General features: G+C 35.7%; 1 protein-coding gene across 4 annotated transcripts in view; it reads right to left on the minus strand.

Moving 5' to 3' along the window:
• Window positions 1-4,674: 4,674 nt before the first annotated feature.
• The window catches only part of LOC121425383 (clathrin interactor 1-like), a 44,560-nt gene continuing 27,101 nt past the window's right edge, over window positions 4,675-22,133 (minus strand). For 2 of the 4 annotated variants that reach the window (XM_041621410.1, XM_041621413.1), the window contains 4 exons: window positions 17,626-17,691; window positions 11,965-12,081; window positions 9,846-9,957; window positions 4,675-9,432 (listed from right to left, as the gene is read on the minus strand). In XM_041621410.1, the coding sequence (XP_041477344.1) occupies window positions 9,128-9,432; window positions 9,846-9,957; window positions 11,965-12,081; window positions 17,626-17,691 (600 nt within the window). In that variant the 3' untranslated portion in view covers window positions 4,675-9,127. The remainder of the gene's footprint in view (window positions 9,433-9,845; window positions 9,958-11,964; window positions 12,082-17,625; window positions 17,692-22,133) is intronic. The other 2 variants (XM_041621412.1, XM_041621414.1) reach the window with 1 other exon arrangement.

The following is a 22,133-nucleotide window of genomic DNA, read 5'->3' on the forward strand; positions in this document are numbered from 1 at the left end:
ATCGCGAAGTGAGAAACAACCTTTGTGTCTTCCTAAGCAGTTATGTGCTGCTTTTCTAGCACATTCTTTTCTCTTACTTCGCAAACGCTCTCTTTCAAGCCATTCAAAGTTCGATAATCTTCACGCGTTTGACGGCGTTTAAGACGATTTAATGGACCCGATTATAACGCGTTGAGAAGAAAGAAAGCAATTTGCCCCTCTTTTGTGGCGGAAGCCCCCATAAGGGTATCTATTACAGATTAGTGGCGAAATAAATTTCTCGTCTCATTATTGTCCGACTTGTCCGAAGCCAGCCCGGGAACGCAAGGTGTTAAAATCCGAACATTATTTTCACACCTACACCACCGATATGTTGCGAAAGACAAGAGCAGTGCCAATTCTTTGCATTTTTAAAGCCCCTCCTATCAAAACGTTGAAAGGACTTTTGATAGAAGTACTACCTTGAAATGTGCGATAGAGCGCTATAGTTCCCTTTCTCTCTTTATTTCCCTTTATAATAACCATTCCCCTCTCGTTCTTGTATTGTGTATCACCAGTGCGAGTAATACTATTCACTTATATCTCATATATGTTATTAAATCTTGTTTTTTATTAAAAAGGACAAACTGGTTATGTAACTCTTTCTACTTTCGACGTCGTTTTTAAGTCTTTCCAAAGAGGAAAAATGCGAGTATATTAAAAATAACACTGCATTATCATCAATTTTTCCTGTCCCCAAAAGGTGTATATTGTTGGATTGCAGGGTTTTTTTGTCTTTCGAAAGAGGAAAAATCGTGAGTATACAAAAAATAACACTGCATTATCATCAATTTTCCTGTCCCCAAAAGGCGTATATTGTAGGACTGCAGGCTCTACTTCAGCATGTCCAATGTCCAGGCTGACTCCAAATCATAATGTATCATAACTGATTTGGACCTTTGCTATATACTTTGAAAAAAAAATCGAAATCCACATATTGGTTCAATTCTCATCCAATTCAATGTAAAAAAATATAAAAAATAAATTACATGTGATTGACTCATCGCATTGACTGACGCATGTACAAACAACCCTCATACAGGAATGGTAAGTAAAAAAATACATGTGATTGACTCATAGCATTGGTTGACGCATGCACAAAACCCACATACATGAATGGTAAATGCATGCACTTTAAAGAATAATGATCATCATCAATCATGATCGTCATCATCATCATGCTCATCAACGACATCAAGCAAAAGAAAAGCACATTCAAAGCATCATTCAATTCTATAAAATATTTATTTCTTATTATCCTTTTCTCATATCTAAAATTCATTCTGTACAAAGTGATATTAACAGGTTTTGCTTTTTAGAGAGCAATATCACAACCTTTAGAAGAAATCATTTTCATCCAAAGTCATGATACATAATATAATTCATTCAATACAATTTGCTTTTAGCCTGATAAGAAATACAATAGTCATCTTGTTTCAACGTAACTATACCACTACAGGAAAATATATTGCAAAATAAAAACTAAGAAAATCGGTTAAGGGTGTGTGATAACATTAGATAAAAGGCCGGCTGTAAAAAGTGCACATGTTTATAGCAGATTATGCCCCTTGAGCTGGATAAAATTGAATTATGATGGACAGTTGTGGCTAATGTTCATCAATGCAACTCCTTCATGTACTGATAATACAGACCAGTCATTTAATTACCGGTATATTTGCAAGGATACAGACTAACTATTAGCATCTTTATCTGCTATCTCAGACTCTCTGCAGTCCTTTGGATAGGATGTATAACTGTTAGCCATTCTTATTTTTCTCTACAATGCACATTCTATATCCTTGCATTTCCCAATATGAAACATTATTTAGATCACTTTTGAAAGCATCTATCGATTTTGCCACCAATATACGTCATGTAAATTAAAATAATGACAAAAAGGAAAAAAAATGGAACATAGAAAATTGATTGCCTATAATTCAAAAAAATAATATTGGTAAAATCAATTGACTAAATGCTGATTAATGAAATGCAATTAGGGTATAAAAATATTTTTCTTTCAACCAATGAAATTATACACCATGTTTACAAAAAATGTCAAAATTACTTATACCTCCAGTTAAAAATTACTAGTGTACAAAAGTTACAATATACATGGTCACAATCTAAATCAAACAGATACGTTTAAATAAAACCAGTTTAGGTGAAAAACTGAACAAAGTGAGGCATCTTAGTTCCTTAATACCACAGTTCAAACCTAAAATTCATGAAATTATATTTCTTGCTGGTAAAGCTAAAATTAAACAATACATTACACAAGGTATTACATAACTCACAGCATGCATATACGTGTACAAGGTTATCTATATAGTATCGTTGATGATGTGTGTTGATAAAAATAAAGAGAAATAATGAAAGGATATCTAATGTTTGTAAGTACTGTCATAAATAGCTAAATACAAGAGAAACATCACTTTCTATGATTTTCAACAGAACGATTAATAAATTACACCCTCTTATTACTTTTAATACGTACATGACTTCTCACTTAGACCTTACTTTTTAAAAAGGGGGAAGTGCCAACAAATGCCCATTGATGCCTTCAGGATGAAAGTGTTTGGAATGAGGCCAAAGTTTCACTGAAAAGGTGCATCTGATTGGTGTGTAGACAAGAGAAAACGTTCATATCAAGAAATTTTTTTCCTTCATGGAGCAAAATTTAATTTAAAATAAGAAATGCAAATATTGCAAATAGCAATTTATTATTTTGAAAATTGAATAGGGATCATTTTGGATTGAAAATCATTTCCATATATTTCCAGCAAAGGACAGTTAGAATAATAAAATTATGTAAAGGCAGAAACAGTACATTGATGTTTAAAATCAATTTTTTTTTGTTAGAACGGGCAATAGCAGACCCCATCCATTTTTTTTTAATGCTATAGCCCCATAAAGAAAAGTGGGTATCTTTGTCAGACGGTTAAGTTTAACAATACATCAATCTAAGAAATTCAATTAAAAACTGGATATCAACTCACTGTTATGACATTTCGTCTGAAAAAGCCAATTGATATTTGGCGAAACGTCCCAACAGTGAGTTGATTTTCAGTTTTTTAATTAAATTTCTTACAATGATCACAACTGGATAAATGAGAAGAATTTACATCAGTTTAGTACATAGGTGACGGAAGCTTGTCAATTTTGTTTTCTGCGTCCCCCCTAAAATTTGGGTTGATAACATTTTTTTTTTTTGATTGTCCAATTTCTTACCTGTGTCCATCCCAAAATTTTAAGTGGACCCCTAATTTTTTGACTTCCTCCGCCAATGGTTTAATAACATCAATTTATTTGGAAAGAGCTTAATGTTTCTCAACAATACATGTTGAGCAGACTAAATTCGAATTTACAATAATTAACAAAAATCCATATACATGTCAATTCAAGAATACCTCTTTGAACAATGGTGTCAGGCTGTCAGCCATTATTAAAACGAACTCTTAAAAAGTCCTTCTTATTCACATAGCCCCTGAAGAAACAATGTGTTGAGTCTTGAGTTACATTTTTTAAATGTTGAATCCTATATCTTTCATAGTTGGACTGCCGAAGTGACACGAGTCACAAAAGAATACTAAAAAAATACCTGGGGAAATTTTAGCTATATTCTCAATGAAATATGGTGCAGGCCTAATTAGGATTATATCTACTAGTAACTATGTGCTTTAAGCTTGCATAATTCTTGTGGGAAGTCCCCTAATAGCAAGCACACATATCATAATCAAACATAGAATAAGAGTTTGAATACATATCATTGTTTCCTATTTACAGGTTCATAACATCCTAATCACACAAATAGAGCGATAATATATAAATCTCCATATAGACCTTTCCCATATAGAATTTCTTTACAAAGAATTCAAAGTTTTGGCGAAATAATGTTTTGTTAACAAAGAACAAAAAATAGTCACTTGAGAGGAAAAAAAAAAATCTACAATATTTTCAGAGTAAATGCTGATGAATGCTTCGGGCGAGAAAAAATATTAAGATAAACTAGAATCCAAGATGCATTCGCCTCAATATGATATCACAGCTATAGCCTATAATTACGAGTTAATCAACTAAAAACGATTAAAGAATGAAACCTTTAGAACAAGATAGCTTGTGTAAAAACAGAAAAATCAAAGAAACAGATTAAAAAAAGTTTAAGAAAAATCGGACAAATGAAAAGGTTATGAGCATTTGTATATTGCGATCACTAATGCTAAGGAGATCCTCATATTGGCAATGCGACAAGCTGTGTCACTTCTGAACAACTCTCCCCATTACATTGGTATTTATTTCACTTAAATTGCCTATTTTATCACATCTGTCAGTAGATCATGTATTCTTTCTATAGGAGGGCATGTAATACAGATTTTTAAATACATCATGGATAAAGAGCTTGTATCACCATAAGAAAAAGCAAAAAAGAGACATATTGGGGGTATTTTATAGTCCATCAAAGGGAAAGTTGTTCACTAGTGACATCACACATCCTTGTCGCATTGCCAATGGGAGGATCTTCATAGCATAGTGATTGCAATATTCAAATGCTCATAACTTTCTTATTGTTTGTCCGATTTTTCTCAAACTTTCGTTGATCTGTTTCTTTGATGTTTCTGTTTCGGCTCAAGCCTACTTATTCCAAAGGTTTCGTTCCCCTTTAAATACTGATATATGCAGCATTAGCAATGGGCATTTCAGTATCATTCTCATTTTGTCCAAATTAAATGAATCTCTTAACCCACTTTTAACATTCTACAACATTTCAAGTTACGCCTGCAAGTACATGGATTGGGTAGGGGATTACATAAGCAGTACACTTCATTTCACCTCCATATAACCTGTGGCAGATAAAGATCTAAAATTAGAGGGGGCACAAAAAGGAAATTATAAAATAAAGGAGGCGCAAATGACAATTGTTTACATCTATTAATATGAATTTTCAATGGATGATTATCAAAACATAGAGGGGGGGGGCACACATTCCTTGTCCCCCCCCTCCTGGCTGGATCTGCCACTGATAGCCTATATTTCCACAATTATGACTGTAGGATGCTTCAAGCAAGATGTATATATGGGCAGTAGAACAGAAAGGCAGGTCACCAATCAAAATTATAATTTTGGAAAACGAGGATGGCAGCGGGAAACATGCATTTATCTTATTAATCTTAAATAATGAAGTGGTATCAACACCCCAATTTCTTAAAGATGACTTCAGCTCCCACCTCCTCCTCATCACCACCACCACTACAACCATCCATGGATTCCTTTTCTTCATCCTTCTCTGAAATAAATGTTCACCTTTCAAGATTCCTATGTACAAAGTGTCCGCATTTCTGTACACATTTGCTATAAATCTGGCCCCTCGCCCAAACTTGCTTTCTGAATTCTCCCTCCCACATCTGCTTCCGATCAAAATACACTTATTCATCTCATTCAAGTTTTATCTCCACGGAAACTACATAAAACATAAATCTCCTCCGAAGAGACAAAATCTTTACGTGGTAGGGAGATAAAAGAATGATATCATGACACATCAATAAAACAATACATCAAGAAGAATCTAAGGTTGTACTATAGGTTTTCAAGGTATCAAGAAAATTTGATTAAGCTCTTCGATCCATTTCACAGTAACTTTAGGGACAAATGCAGTGGAACGTTCCCAAGGTACGCTTTCCTTCCGTTCGCAGTAGCAACATCTGGAAGCTGCTGGATGATGATGATAGACCGTTGCGAACAATTGAAGCAATAGGCAGTGGGGTATAGTTCTCCCTGGGAATTCAAAACCGTACTTGTCCATCTGGCCCCCTTTGATGGAAACCAATTTCCCACAAAGCACTGAAGTATCTTCAGTTGAAGATCACTTCCTTGCCAAGTTTCCTCTGACAATCTCCAAGGAGAACCTTTCAGGAAGAACACACTGTGAGATAATCTCCTGGATCAGTTCAACAGCAAGCATCCTAGATCACCTCTTGCATTCAGTGCCACACTATCCTAGTCCCGGTTGGATTGGAGCATTGTGGCCCAGTGGATTAGTCTCCAACAGAGGATCATGGGATCAAATCCCAGCCGTGGCGTAGTTTCCTTCAGCACGAAATCTATCCACATTGTGCTGCACTCAATCCCAGGTGAGCTGAATGGGTACCTGGCAGGAATTCATTCCTTGAAATGCACTGAGCGATTGAAGGCTGCTTGAGCTACAGTCGGGGGTAATAATTATCCATGTCCTTTGGAAGCGCATAGAGACGTTATTCATAAGGTTTTATGCGCTATACAAGAACTGACTATTAATATATTGGTTCAAGAAGCATCAAGACAAGAGTTCTTTATGTACAAAGCAGTTTCAATCCATAAACACACAGGTAAAGCTGTCAAAGTTTAATCCCTTGGGACAACGAAAATACAATCAACTTGGGTGAAATTTGACAAAATGATGCAAATAATGCATGTTTTTTATATTCTGGGTTCCGTGTCACAAAGGTTAGCGATTAATTGTACGCTTGATTTTCAGGACCAATTGTAAATTGTAGTCAATGCAATCAATTGTTAAAAAATATTTTATGATGATCGCTAAGCTTTTTGTTACGGGGCCCCTGGTCTGAAAAATGCTTGGACTTTCGTGATTGTTTGACCTTCTTTTACAGTGGGCATTCTTAGGTAGGCATCAATATGTATGCATATATTGCATCATACTTCATAAATGTTAATTCCAATAATTGTTTAGTTGTATGATTCACATGTTTATGCCTGCCATACATATCTTAACGTCCTCGCTTTAACATCATCATTCAACAGTGCATAGGGTGCCAGAGATGTAATAAGTCAATTAAACCTCGCTTCTTGGATAAGAAACCCTCAAAATGTTTCAAAATAGAAAACATATGAATAAGGTAAGGACAGCAAAAAAAAACTGATTTCATCTCTTTTAGTGCAATAAAGGAGTGAAAGTTCAAGGTTGTCGCATGTGAGAAGAAAGATCGATCCATTTTCGAAATCAGAATAGAGATTATCAACAACAGTATCATGACCTTTAGTGTCTTGCGTACACAGACATGTACATACATTGGCACTTGGAATCAGAGCTATCAGCATGGCATCAGCATATTGATACTGATAAGTATGCATTTTGCCTTTATGTAAGTGCTACATCGATAACTGAACAAAAGACGTTTCTTAAAAAACATTTCCCACATGCACACACACACAACTAAAACAGCAATACTGATTTTTAAGAACATCCTCTTCCTTCCCTCTCTAATACTCCTTTTCTTCTTCTTGCTAATATCGAAAGACTAATTATCCATAAATTATACCATCTGAATTTGAAGGAAGGTATCTATCTTGCTCTCTGCAACTTCCATTTATAAGCAAGACTAAACTATACTCATGGGCACCAAATGAATGATTGCAACTTTGTCAAATATGGAATGTCATTTCTTTTCTTTGCAATCAATCAAGGTCTGCCACATCAGAAACATCTTTTCAATTAAAATATTCATGCATCTTTCTGAATCTTAGGTTTATGTTAAAATGTTTACAAATTTCAACTACAGCGGACACAATAGTAACATTTTCACTTCACGATTCACAATGATTCATATTTTTTCAATGCCCAAACACTTTAAGTCACTGTAATGTCAGATTTGCAGAACATGCTTTTTCTAGTGGTCACTGTCCAGGGGCCCTGTTTCATAAAACTTGTTATAATAACAAATATGCAATAACAGTTAAAAGCTACTGAAATCATCCAATATGATTGGCTGATAGTAAACTTGGTAAAGAAATTGTGTATTTGTTATTGTAACCCGTGGTTACGAAACAGGACCCAGAAATGTCTTCTGAACAGGAACTTCTGGAATAATTCTTTTCAGCAGAACGATCCTGTTTGGCATCTGTTCATAAAAAATTGCCAGTAATCATGCAAACAACCTGGAGAAAAAAACATCACAGTGATTCACACAGAACAAGGCACTGATTGAAGAGTGATTTCACCTGGGTCTTGTAACACAAAGGTTAGCGATTACAATGGTACACTTGATTTTCACGATCGATTATATATTGGAAGTCAATGCAATCAATCGTTGAAAAGTATTCTCTGATAATTGCTAAGCTTTGTGTTAAGGACCCCTGAATAAAATGAGCTGGTGGTATATGTCCAATGTTTATGAGAATCATAGAATTCAGTAATTAAAATATATATTGATTTCATATCTCTTTTCAACAGAATTCCACAGAATAAATATCGATCCACCTAAAAACGCTTACATGCCTGTATGTGCAGCGCATTACACTTCCACACTTGCAACAGAATTCTCTTTCACTAATCCGGCCATCCCCTTTAAACAGGGACAAAAACCAGACTTAAAAAGCTTTGGACTACTGACCGACTAGTCGACTACACACATTAATTTGATTGCCAGCAGAAGACACAACATACATCGAGACATGAAGACTTTCCCCAAATATTTCATAGCAATCAATTTCCAAGGACATAAGAAATTGACGCTCTATCTTTGGATTAATACAGTCTACTTTTATCACACGATTGACAAAATGACGTCTTCCTGAGTTGGTGTAGGGATTCCTTGACTCAATTCAATTGATACTTTCAGAAATTTACGGACTTCACACATTTACTTAAATTTATCATGAAATTCATTCCCTAGTAGTCAACTCAATCTACTTCCTTCTTATTATAATCTATTAGAAATTACCCATGTTTAAAATTGCATTTACTGTAATCTAGCCATGCAAATACATCATAACTCTCTAGATTTGTGTTGTAAGATGAACAACTGCCTACCACCTTATACAATGTTCTACCAGTATGATGTTGTCCAACTACTGACTACATCTTCCGGTTTCAGCAACCACATCTGTGGCATTCATTCTACATGCCAGATCCAATCATGAAGGGAGTGTTGATTCTTAACCCATCGCCAAGTGAAACCGAGTCGGTCCTGTACGAAAGCCTATGGGAATTACACAATTCAGTAGTCAATGGGTTAGAGTAAGACACCGGTTTCTCCCCTCGGCTCAGTAACGGATGTCACGTAGGAAGATAGTGCTGTACTTTTTCAGTTCAAGGTTCGAGTGATCAAGGCGCCGGTACTCACTTGGCACCGTAGGCGCCGTATTGCATGCCCATGCCACCACCGCCGCCCATCTGGTTCATACCGCCGGCCATGCCCATCGGTGCCTGTCCCATCATCATGGGTGGCTGCTGTGGTCTCATGCCACCCATGTTGCCCTGCATGGTACCGCTTGGCATTGACGGTTGTCCCATGGGGGAACCGAGGTTCATCTGGGACATACCGCCCATCATGCCAGCCATCTGGGGGTTGGGCGATGGCTGGGCAGGGGACATTGTACTGCTCATGTAGTTTGGTTGCCCACCGGGTGACATTACTACACCCGCTGAAAAAAAGGACAAAGATTAAGAATTAATACATCAGCAGTTATTTCAATTCCATCCAAACATAATACAATGTAATATACATCAGAAACAAAACATATGAACATTTTATAAACCATTGCAAATTTTAATCAACATAATCCAGAAACAAAAGGTGAAAAAATCAAATATTGGTTATTAAAATCTTAAAATCATGAGGGGAATTTTCATATTATTCCATCCAAGTAACATTCTTTAAGAGGACATTTAATAAATACTTGGCATTACCCAAACAGGTATATCAACAATCCTACATAAATGAGATGAGATAGAAAAGAGAAGCTCTGAATACAGATTGGAAAAAAAAATAAGTGGACAAGACATAGATCTTAGGGATAGTTGCATTTGCATCCACCGTAATACATTTCCAACTTACTTTGTTGTTGAAGCTGATTCATGGATGGTTGTGATTGCTTCTTATATCTATCTGCTGGGCTGAGGGAGTCTAGACTAATATTCACCTTGCTACCTGACCAGATCTTAGACTTCTGTAAAAAACAACAACATCAAACTAATGAAAATAAACAAACTCAATCACAGTACGTGTAAGCCATTAAAAAAAACAGTAAAGACCTTACAACTGATAAAAGAACATACTAGTGCCAATTATCTACGGAGACTCGGTTCTAACAGAAATAAACACAATGACAAGAACAAGGTTTGTGAGAGGTGTGAGTTTTCTGAGAGTGAACAAAATTGTTTGTATCTTACTGCCATTATTGAGGTCTCAAATTACCTTTAAGGTTTACATTCAGTATTATTGAAACCTTTTAAGATGGATAGATATACAAAATGAACTGTTTGCATAAACTCTTCTCAGGTAATTCACAAACAGTATCAATTCCAGAATAAATATTTCAATATCTGAACAGTTTACAGTTTTTTACAACAAATTCAAACTATTAGATAATGTTTCAGTCACATTTCCCCTGCAGCACCATTTATTTTCATTCAAACCACCTATGAAGCTGGTACAAAAATGTTAAAGGCCACCGCACACCTTACGACCTGACCGGTCACCGACTGGCTTGCGATTGGGTGAGGGGAGATGAATCGCAAGGCAATCATGAGTCTCGACACCGCACACCTTGAGATCCGATCTGCAACTCACGCATGCGCTGTTTGCTTTTTGGCATAGCATCTGAGAAATTGCGTTTACTACTGCGTATGCGCGTTGTTTATCATAATACGCGTTATGCAACTCTGCTGTCTGATTGGCTGGAGGTCGGATTGATCTTGCGATCCAATTATAAGGATTCGACATGTCCAATCCTTCTGCTTTTCCTTGGGACTTGTCTCTGACTGGTCTGCGACGCTCAAGCTGACAAGAGCTGTGACGTCACATCTCCCCTCACCCAGTCGCAAGCCAGTCGGCGACCAGTCGGGTCGTAAGGTGTGCAGTGGCCTAAAACTGCCATATGGCCACCTTGGGGGAAATGTGACTGCCCCTTTAAAATAGTAACAATGAAACTAACATGTAGTTTACAACTTGATATGTAGGTGCCACTTCATATTTTGGATGAAAAAAACATATACAGTAGATATTGACAGTGTAAAGCAACACTGCTGCATTTATAGACAAGCGAGAAAGAGTTCCATATCCACCCTCCACCAAAAATAACAGAAGATTGTCAAGAATTCTGGTTAGTTCACTTCGGATTTTCTTTATCAATTTTTTTTTCTGTCTATTACCTTTGGGACTCAAACTCACCTCGTAACTGCAGTCAAGATCTCTTTCCACTATGCTAACGAGAAGCACTGATACTCTTAGAGCTTTTTTTTTAGCAATTACAAGCTGATAGTTTGACTGGTCTAGGCTTTCAGACCAATACTGACAAATAAACCAATGTCTACGTAAATTTCACGTACTCGATCCTGCTTGAAAATTTGACGGAATAAAGCCATATTTTGGTATGTATTTCCACTCACCCATCACTTATGTTCTAGATTAGGGCTAGATATATTATTATAAGCCTCCATATTTTTATTTTCAATTTTATTGGGGTGCATATGGAACTCTTCCGACAAGCCTTTACAAAATGAAATCTGCCACATAATTAAAGGTAAATTCCAGTTGTGGTAACGATATCAAAATGAGTTCGTACAGAATCCAATGAAATGACCACCAAAGTGTCTGTTTGTATAAATAAAGAATATGTGCCAAAGGATTCTGGAAGAAATTTTGTTATATGCTGAGAAATTAGCAAATAAGCACAGGATTTGGGTCCAGCGTCGGGCCTGTACATTCAAAGCAATAATAATACACTGTCCCACGTGCGCTTACCTATGTTGGTGATCTTCAGTGTGAACATTTTTCAGCAAAGATTTCAAGATTTCACAATATTCAGTTTATGTTACTGTACCAAATCTAGATCCTCAATAATTGATATACTGACAATTAAGCCTGGTTTTATAGACTTTCTCATGAAATCAGTAATTACTGCAACTACTGGCATTTCTCTTTAATCCAAATCATAGCTATTGAAATTACTTACGGAAGGTGTTGATTGACCTGAGGAGGACATCGGCGTCTGGGCCATCATGTTTGGTTGCCCCATCATTCCAGGCTGTCCCATCATGCCCGGCTGTCCCATCATGCCTTGGTTCATCGGCTGAGCATACAAAACAAGATGAAGAAAACAAAAATTTGAATAAAGTGCACACACAAAAGTTATGTCCTAGAAAATGTTAAATAAAGGCAAAATCCTTAGTTGAAGGATGCAAGGCTCTGTACCATATGAAAAGACCCGTTTACTATTTATATGCATACTTTCCAAACAAAAGTTGACAACCAGAAAGATTGTCAGAAATAGCAACAAGTATGTATGCAAACTGGATTACATGTATTGTACTTCATTTACTAAAACAGGTTGATGATAATCCTACTGTAGTTGAAAGAAACACATAAATTTCTATCACTTAGCACAACAGGTCTATAGAGTACTGAATTGTGACGCCTGCCATGGCAGGCTGGTTCTAAACAGAGTCGTAACTGACGATCGTCTGTACACATCTGTATGACTTTGGCTCGTCTGAAAAATAGGTTGCAAGCGATCAAATTTCGATAGCAAGACATTTTCTCCTATGAGAAAAGCACACTTTCATTCGGCAGGTTCACTTGTTTAGAACCAGTCCGCCATGACACCATGGCAACTGACGTCATCACTTCGGTACTCTATTGCATTACATTTCATCCAAGTGAATGACAGTATGTCATGCAACAGACAGGTCCAAAGCGGCAAACCCTCTTCAACTAATCATTTCAAGAATGTAATGTGATTTTGCACACATGTCTTGTAAAGAATGGGAAATACATTCAGCTGAACATTACAGGTAATTGAACTTCCATTGTCAAGAGGTGAGAGCAATGCATAATGGTTGCCAGGCTAGGCAGCAGCTTTTCCTAACCTAGCAACAACCCTCTTGTTCACATGATGTAAAAAAAATGGATTTCATTATGAATATACATGCAGCATAAATTAGATCTTAGGAAGGGATAATATAAAAAATCTAAAGAGAATGATAGAACCCAATTTTAAATTTAACCCTATCCCCCCAAAAAAAAATTAAAAGAAATATACAAACATCACAAGAGTACATTTTTACACACTGGGTGGTAAAGGACACCTTTCATATTTGAAATCATAGATGCAGATGAACAAAATAAATTTGTTCTAATACATATTTGGTCATATATGCCAGGCTCGACATTAGCGGTGGCCCGGTGGCCCAGGGCCACCAAAAATTCATCTCGGGCAACCATTATTGAAAAAATGTTAAGTTTTGGTGGCCCGAATCGGGCAACCAATAATTTTCAAAGTAGCGCAATTTTTTCTCCTGATTTTGCATGCATTTATCAACTTTCTACAGTTCAACTTGCAAGCCAATTCGTCATGCGCCTTTTTTGTTAATCTACACACAAATACACACACACAAAGATTGCATAGTCATGACAGTATGTAGGCCTACCGCTGGCATTCAGCCGGCCGTGCCGGCCATCTGGCTGAGCTTTGCATGCGTACACCACTGCAGCTAGCTGTGCGCTAGCAGACTATATTCAAACTCAGGGAGCTGCAATACGAAATGTTACTGCTAAGAAATCTTCCCCAGAACTTTGAAAATCTATGTCAAAGTCACATTTTACACCAATGAAATGCCCTTCTACAGTTCATATTACTGAAACCTGATGATTTGCAAGCATTAAAAGGAGGAATTATGACCTATCTTTTGACTCAAAAAGCCCGATTTCCAAATGCATTAATACCGGTACACATAAAACACATAGGTGAGTACATAACAGTCCCACATGTGCATTTTTGTATGTATGTTGACATTTGGTTTATTTCGAAGCTATGTCTCTTCTAGCCAAAAATAGACAGCTTCTTTCTTTGTTTATAAATGACTTCTTAAACCACTCTTAAGGAAGTAAATACTTTTGGAAGGCATTTCATTGATATGAAATATGATTTTTTTTTCCATCATTTTGTCAAATATAGGGAAGGAATTTTCTTACTGTTTTTTCCAGATAATTTTTGTCATTTTTTTCTTTCATTTTTTTTACAGTGATTAAACCATTTATACCCCTTCCCATTGAATATACCTGATTAAAGAACATGTTTCTACTGAATAATAATAATAATTTTCCCAATTTTTTGATAATTTTGCCTTATTCATTTTTCTTACATTTTCTTTGTTTTTTCTAAATTTTTTTCCTGTTCTTTGTTATTTCTTTCATTTTTTCTTTTCTTTTATTTCACTTATTCATTTTTACAATTTTTTTTTTCTTTTTTCAATATACTATTCTAAAAATTATTTTGGTTTATTTCCCCCTTTTACACATTGTTCTAATTCTTCAGCATATTTTTATGTGATTTTCTCCTGCTATAATATGCTGGAAAAGAGAAAATAAACTGGATTTGGGGCCTGCAAAATCTAGGTTTTACGATCAAAAAGGAAAAATGTTTTGTAAATCTGTCTGAGTTTGCTATATGCACTATTTATTTACTTTATGTTATGAGTGTGTGTCTATACAGAGATTAAAAGTCCACACAACCTGGGAACAATACAGTTCTTTTATTCTCTTTCAATCATTTCACATTTACAATGATAAAACAATTTATATATTACCACAAAATAAGCAAAGTAAAATAACAAATTACATACAAAAATTACATACAAGATGTACAAAGAATAGTGGTACGTGGTAGTGACTGCAGAATATTTAAGTTTGTTTATTCATTTTTAATTAATGTTTTTTTTATATTTTTCGGGCCACCAAACTTTACTAAAGGGCCACCAAAAAAAATTATTTGAAGGTTTTGGTGGCCCGAACGGGCTACCACCAAAAAAAGTTAATGTGGAGCCTTGATATATGTATTAATAAGTAAAGATGAAATTAGGCATTAAAAAAGGAGAAAGGACACTAAAACAATACAACATAATAAATGTATTCACTGTTTAAAAAAAGTGAAACATTCGCTCAGGACTGCAAAAATAATATGTGAAGGTTAGGATTATGATAGGTATTTTGCTTCAAAATGATGTGGGGATGGGGATAAAGGCCATAATGTAGTTTATTTTTGGAGTTTATTGGTTTATTGCTAGATTTCATGAGTAGTGAATTTGAGTAGGAGCAGTTGTCCAAGTCTGAACAACGTCATAGAACTATTTAAAACGCTTTCAGAAACACATAATTTTCTGGCTAAAACATCTGCATCAAATCTACACATTGCTAGGAAAATTTATTACCAGCTATAATTATCATCGACAGAGGATTTTGAATGTTTAAACTTTGATAAGATTCAGACTTTGAATGTTGACTGAAAGCATGCTCTAATAAAGCTGGTAGATACTAAAGCAAGTTCCCAAAGCAAATTTTTGGAATATTTTATATAAATGAAAAATGAACTATTGCATAAAATTGTAAGCACCTTTCACAATGCAGCTGCAAATAAATACAACAAAAGACAAGCATAATCTTTGTAAAGTATGAAATTGCACTACTTTTCATTCATTTTGTATGACTGTGCATAAGAAGCATTTTCCTGAAACTTATAAAAAAAAACATAACAGCAGAATGCTATATAGCCATTACAAAGCATGCACAATGTCGATGCGAGAAGAACAGCTGATGAAAATGTTTATTGGGATGAAACCAAAATATACAAGTAGGAATAAAGCAATGAATTCATATTGGAAAAAAAGCAGTTTGATTTTTTTTAATGAAACACATACCATTACTGATCCTATAGGAGGCTATGAAAAAGATGAAGAAAAATTTCAAATGATATCTATTTTTTTCTAAAATTCAGATTATTCTTGTTACTTCAATATCATGCATGGTACACACAAGTATTTATAAGAAAAATATTAATATCTCAATATTTTAATATTCATATTTTTGGAAAAAGAGCCTGCAACTCAACTTTAATATATTTGTTTTTCTGGGAAGAGTTTGATACATACAGTTTCAATATTGGAGTTCTGAAAAGTCTTGCAAAAGGATGTGAGCAGATAATTTTGGTGAAAAAACAACCAAGTCGCCTCTGGATGCCTTTAAACTACGCAATATCATTTAAATCTAAAGCATGAGGACAACGAATGAATTATTGCGTTGGATGTCAATTCACTACTGATTGGCATTAAATGTTATGCAACATGTAAAATGATAGATATAAAATAAAAAAGCCATTATTCAAAAACCACTTACATGTACATGAGTAATCGTAACTGATTACAAATGGGAAACTAGTTTTATTTCTACACGACCAGAGTGAGAAAATATACTATGCCTCTGTTCACTTTTGTAATTTTGTGTGGTCCCTCAACATTAATTTTGTTGTAAACTTGGCTAATTACAAAAAATATATAAGAAAATACATTGAATGAATTTTATCTTTCACATATTGTCAAAAGAAACAAGAAATCGTGATACAATTAAGTTAGAAATCCTTACAACATGAACGACTAGAAGTTACATGTACATGTAAAACACCAAGGACTCCCCCACAAAAAAAAGAATGAACATACCACAAATCACTATGAAAAGCAAATTAGCTTCCAATTATCTTTAATAGATGGTGCTTGACAATATTGAACAAAATTATAAAATAAAGTTAGTCTAAAAGATGATCTAACATTTAATTGATTGAAAGGGCAAATGGGCTTCATTTTTTGTTCAACCTAACATTGAGAAAGAAACATTGTCACATGGCAGATTGGTACTTGTTAAGAGATCTAGGAAATAACCTGTATGGGTGCTTTTTAGGGCCAAAATCAATTTAACTGAAAACTCGAAAACGACCATCAAAGAATATTTCATATTTTGACATTAATTTAAGCTGAAATAAAAGTGAAAATGGCTTGTACATGGAATGTTTTTTCTTGTAATTGCTCTGTTATGTTTGGTTGTTGTGATTTTTTATTATTTAGTGTTGTCAATAAATTGAATAATTTATTCATTTCATACTTAAATGGTTGATTGCAATTTGGTTCATTGTTTACAAACTTCATTAAATTTTTCCCCTAAAGGCTGCCCATACAGGATTAGTCACTGATAACAAGTAATGCTCTAGATATCTTGTGAAGACATAAGCAAGTTCTTGCAATTGCGACAGGAACGGATTCTACAACATAATAAATCTATTGAAAATGCCTGTCAAATCACAAAGGACAGCTTAGAGGTCTTTGTCTCGAAACTCTGTGAACCTGGGCAGCACATCGTCCCAAGATTCAGAGCTTACAAAAAATTGAAAGGTCGTTTGTCAAGAGTCCAGGGGGTGTTTCACAAAGATTTAAGTATCACTTAAAGTCGCACTTAAGTGCCTAGTTGCGCGAGGTATAAAAGGCTTGACCGCATTGGTCAGATCATGCCAAGAGGACGCGCACTACTGCGTATTGATCAATAAGATTGCACGTTGCACATCATGTACGCGTCGACATTTAAGTGCGACCCAAGTCATACAAATCTTTGTGAAACACCCCCCAGGACGAGATTGCCCTTTTGAGTCACCGATTTTAGACCATGGCTGCCTTGTCATGAAGGGCTTCTGACAATAGATTCTCTATGTAGCAGAAAGCGTCTGCATACTGGTTGCAAAAACTCCCTTATAACAACAAGATAGTGACAGGTATGTCAGGCTAGTTAGATTACATACCATCATGATATTGGGCTGCACCATCATAGGGGCCATATGGCTCATGTCTCCTATGACTGAAGCATTCTGTGGCATCAGAAGCAGCGGTTAAGAAGAGTGGGAGAGATAGGACTATGATTGATTACATTGGTAAATATAAGAAACTATACCCATCACCAGGCATGCGTTATAACGAATGAAAAAAATTGCACTCAGATTTCCAGCTGCATGCGGGTTGTTTATAATGCACAGTTGAATGTGTTAGTGGTGATGCAGCCTACTCATACTACCATGTACAAAAGAGCATGAGGTGCTTAAAGCCAAGTCATTCTGTGTATAACATTTTGAACACCAAATATGCCTGCGTCACCACCAATGTCATGTTTAATCCTGTGCATTATTTGTTTTATTAAAAAGGGTTCAGCAGTATGACTTTAAGGTGGAAAATAGTTAAGACCACTGCTTATTTTCTTTGATTGCACAGATGAAGACTATACATTTTGATTAACATGTATGTACATAACTAAGCCTGAGTCATATCGATTATTTTGAAAACCGGTGTTCGACAGCTCTAATTCGATCGAACATCGATGCATCGAATATTGAAGGCGGGGAAAATTTAGTCTTTTGTTTTTGCGTCGATGCGATGCGCTTTGCATATTGCACTACGCACTGACGATATGCGCTGGCGTTGGCCGGGTGAGCGTTGCACAAGCAGATGACAGAGCAAAGTTCGTTTGTATTTTCCATGATCACAAAACACACAAAAAAGGCCGGGGACCAAAGCAGAATTCTTCCCAAAATATCTTCAACAATGATATTTGCAGATGACAACATATAAGTTTAAAATGAAACAATAATAAAGACATGAATCACGCAGAGTCGATCCGAATGATTTTCGGTCGACTAGCATTCGCAGTCCATTCACCAGCCCCGTCCGCAGCTCCGTACACTCACTCTCCCGAAACGACAGGCGTGCTTGACGTCAGCGCCAGCAAACAATTGCAATCAACGGAGAGCGCTGTAACTTGCCTGAGATTGTGTAGTTGGATCCAAAATGAGCTCCAAATAAATTTATTGGAATAAATACGTAATTTTCTCTGGATGGTCATTTGAATTGCTATTCAATGCTGATATAACGATTGTGAGGAAAGATTGTGGAGTATGAGTTATGACGATGTTCGAGAATTAATCCTGATAATGACAATCCAGTTTTTTAGACGCAATTGAGCATGCGATCAAAATAAATACGAATGTTTCGAATCGAGCCCTAAATTCATCTAAGTTATTACGATTTAACAAGATTTTATGGTCATACTAAGAATATTGACGATGTCAGCAAAGTATGTTATGTTCATATGGAAGAAATAATACTGGGATTATTTCTATTGTTATTCCATCTCTGGACGTCTCCTCCAAGCTCCGAGAAAATAAGCACAATGCGCATGCGTGTTTGATGACGTATGACATATTTTCCCATTCATGAAATCAGAGCCCAAAGTTGGGCACAAACTAGCTTCAAATTGATGGGAAAAAATATCAAACGCAATTTTCTCTGTTTTGTCATGTAAAATGTTATTATATGGTGATATTACGAACTTGAACAGAGTTTTTGCATGTAGACAATGTTCGAGAATCAATCCTGACGTGATGATTATATTTTTTAGACAAGTGCACTTGCTCGACTCAAGAAGTCAAGTCGATCGTCAAGATCGAGATGTCCGCCATTGAAAATTGAAACGAAATAAAAACGTTTCACATCAAGCTCTAAATTCATATTAATGATTATCATATGCAAATTATTGTTAAATATTACGATTAAATAATGTGCTATGGTCATGATTTTAATATTGTTCATGAAAGCAAGATTTATTTTACGTTGATCGCGTCAATTTCCGGCCATTTTCTGGTTTGATTAAAGAACAGTACTGCGCATGCACGATCGATGGCCACGACTTCCATTCATGAATTCATCGTGCATGAATTATCTCGGCACGAGCAGACGAGTAAGACTCGAACTATGATCGAAATGAACTTCAAATTAATGGTGAATAGCATCATAATTACTCATTCGGTTTCATTTTGGGGGCAATAGAAATCAAGTAAGTAGTAGTAAAGTTGGACATTACTGATATTTTGATGATTGATCGTGTAAACCAAACGAATCGGCCGGCCGACGTATTTTTTTTTTTTTTTCGATGCACCGATTTTGCAAAATCTGCACCGGTGTTCGATGACATCGATCGAACACCGATTTTAAAATCGATTCGACTCAGGCTTATACATAACACATACACATCAGAGCTTGATAATGATTTTTTTTAAAGTGAACATCAGTTCTTGATGAAACAACCTCAAGGTCTTCAAACCATAATACTGATTGTGGTATTTTGTTCATACAACTTCAAAATGAGAAGCTTTACATATATATATGTAAACATCAAAATCAAACAATAGAGCATAATTTTCAATACAAGCCTAGGGGTTGGGAGACACCAGGAATCAGCAGCTGGAGACATGTTATTGCAACAAAGCTGTACTTTGTGGAAAAGGGAAGAAAGGCATTAGGACAAGAGGGTTACAAGTGTTCTTTAGAAGAAAAAGACACCACCAAGAAGCATACACAGAATATATTTCTACAATGCTTTTGAGTATTGGGGAAGTGTTTTAGGTTTTCTTTTTCTTGAGCTGAAAGGCACCATATGTTGCATTACCGTTTGCTCCTTGTCTTCGCTTCTTTCTTCAGGCTACGATGATAATAATATGATAATGGAGAATAAAATAATGAGATTTAATGGAGCTTATAAATGGAATGAATGTGTTTATAGAAGCATTTTCCCTTTACAAGTTTCAGTGGTGAAGAATATGAATGACTGCATCCAGGCTTATAAAGTGTATCATATATTTAGCATGGAATGGAAAGGGGGCAAGAAAAAAAAACAATTAGAAACAAATGAAGCTACAGTATATACATGAATATTATAAAAGCAGAAGTGTAGTAACTGTACACAGTATATGCAAACGAGATGCATGAAATAAATAAAATGAAATAAATGAGGGGCAAAAAGAGGGGGGAAATGTGTAAATATTGATGCTGTGAAATATCATGTTGGTGATTTCAGTGGAAAGGAGGCCAAACAAAAATCAAATTCTGTTACAATTTCATATTTCTTTTTCATTTTTTTTTGTTTTTTTTTTAATGTGGAGAGGTAAAATAGCAATTCCTTCATAAACATAGCAAATTCAGGAAAGGGGTAATCTTCCTGCTAAAATATATGCAATAGAAGTATATTGTGTGCTTTTTTTTCATATCAAATGATACTACACATTATTTTCCCTCTTATTTTCATGTTACATGATACCTGAGAGATCATTTCCAAAAATATTGCTCATATTCTCTTCATAGAAAAGCCAGACATATATGATCTAAAACAAAATCAAATATAAATATCCAACAAGTGGAATGCCTCTGGCCGTGTCACCTGCATCACGCGGTTCAATATAGCAGCAGTGCTGATTTTGAATACTACTCTAACTCGCACAAGATGTTCAGTGATACATGGTTACTCTTATGTCCACTTTTTATGAACTAGACCAATAAACTTACAGAGATATGATGATTATTCAACAAAAAACCCCAACATGGCCAAAGTTCATTGACCTTACATGACCTTTGACCTTGATCATGTGACCTGAAACTCGAACAGGATGTTCAGTGATACTTGATTACTCTTATGTACAAGTTTCATGAATCAGATCCATAAACTTTCAAAGTTAGGATGGTAATTCAACAGATACACCCAATTCGGCCAAAGTTCATTGACCTTTGACCTTGGTATGTGACCTGAAACGCGCACAGGATGTTCAGTGATACTTGATTACTCTAATGTCCAAGTTTAATGAACTAGACCAATAAACTTTCAAAGTTATGATGGTAATTCAACAGATACCCCCGATTCGGCCAAAGTTCATTGACCCTAAATGACCTTTGACCTTAATCATGAGACCTGAAACTTGCACAAAATGTTCAGTGATGCTTGATTACTATTATGTCCAAGTTTCATGAATCAGATCCATAAACTTTCAAAGTTATGATGGGAATTCAACAGATATCCCCAATTCGGCCAAAGTTCATTAACCCTAAATGACCTTTGACCTTGGTCATGTGATGTGAAACTCATGCAGGATGTTCAGTGATACTTGATTAACCTTATGTCCAAGTTTCATGAACTAGGTCCATATATTTTCTAAGTTATGATGACATTTCAAAAACTTAACCTCAGGTAAGATTTCGATGTTGATTCCTCCAACATGGTCTAAGTTCATTGACCCTAAATGACCTTTGACCTTGGTCATGTGACATGAAACTCTAATAGGATGTTCAGTAATACTTGATTAACCTTATGGCCAAGTTTTATTAACTAGGTCCATATACTTTCTAAGTTATGACGTCATTTCAAAAACTTAACCTCAGGTTAAGATTTGATGTTGACGCCGCCGCCGCCGCCGCCGCCGTCGGAAAAGCGGCG

This window comes from Lytechinus variegatus, chromosome 12, assembly GCF_018143015.1.
Source record: "Lytechinus variegatus isolate NC3 chromosome 12, Lvar_3.0, whole genome shotgun sequence".
NCBI lineage: Eukaryota > Metazoa > Echinodermata > Echinoidea > Temnopleuroida > Toxopneustidae > Lytechinus > Lytechinus variegatus.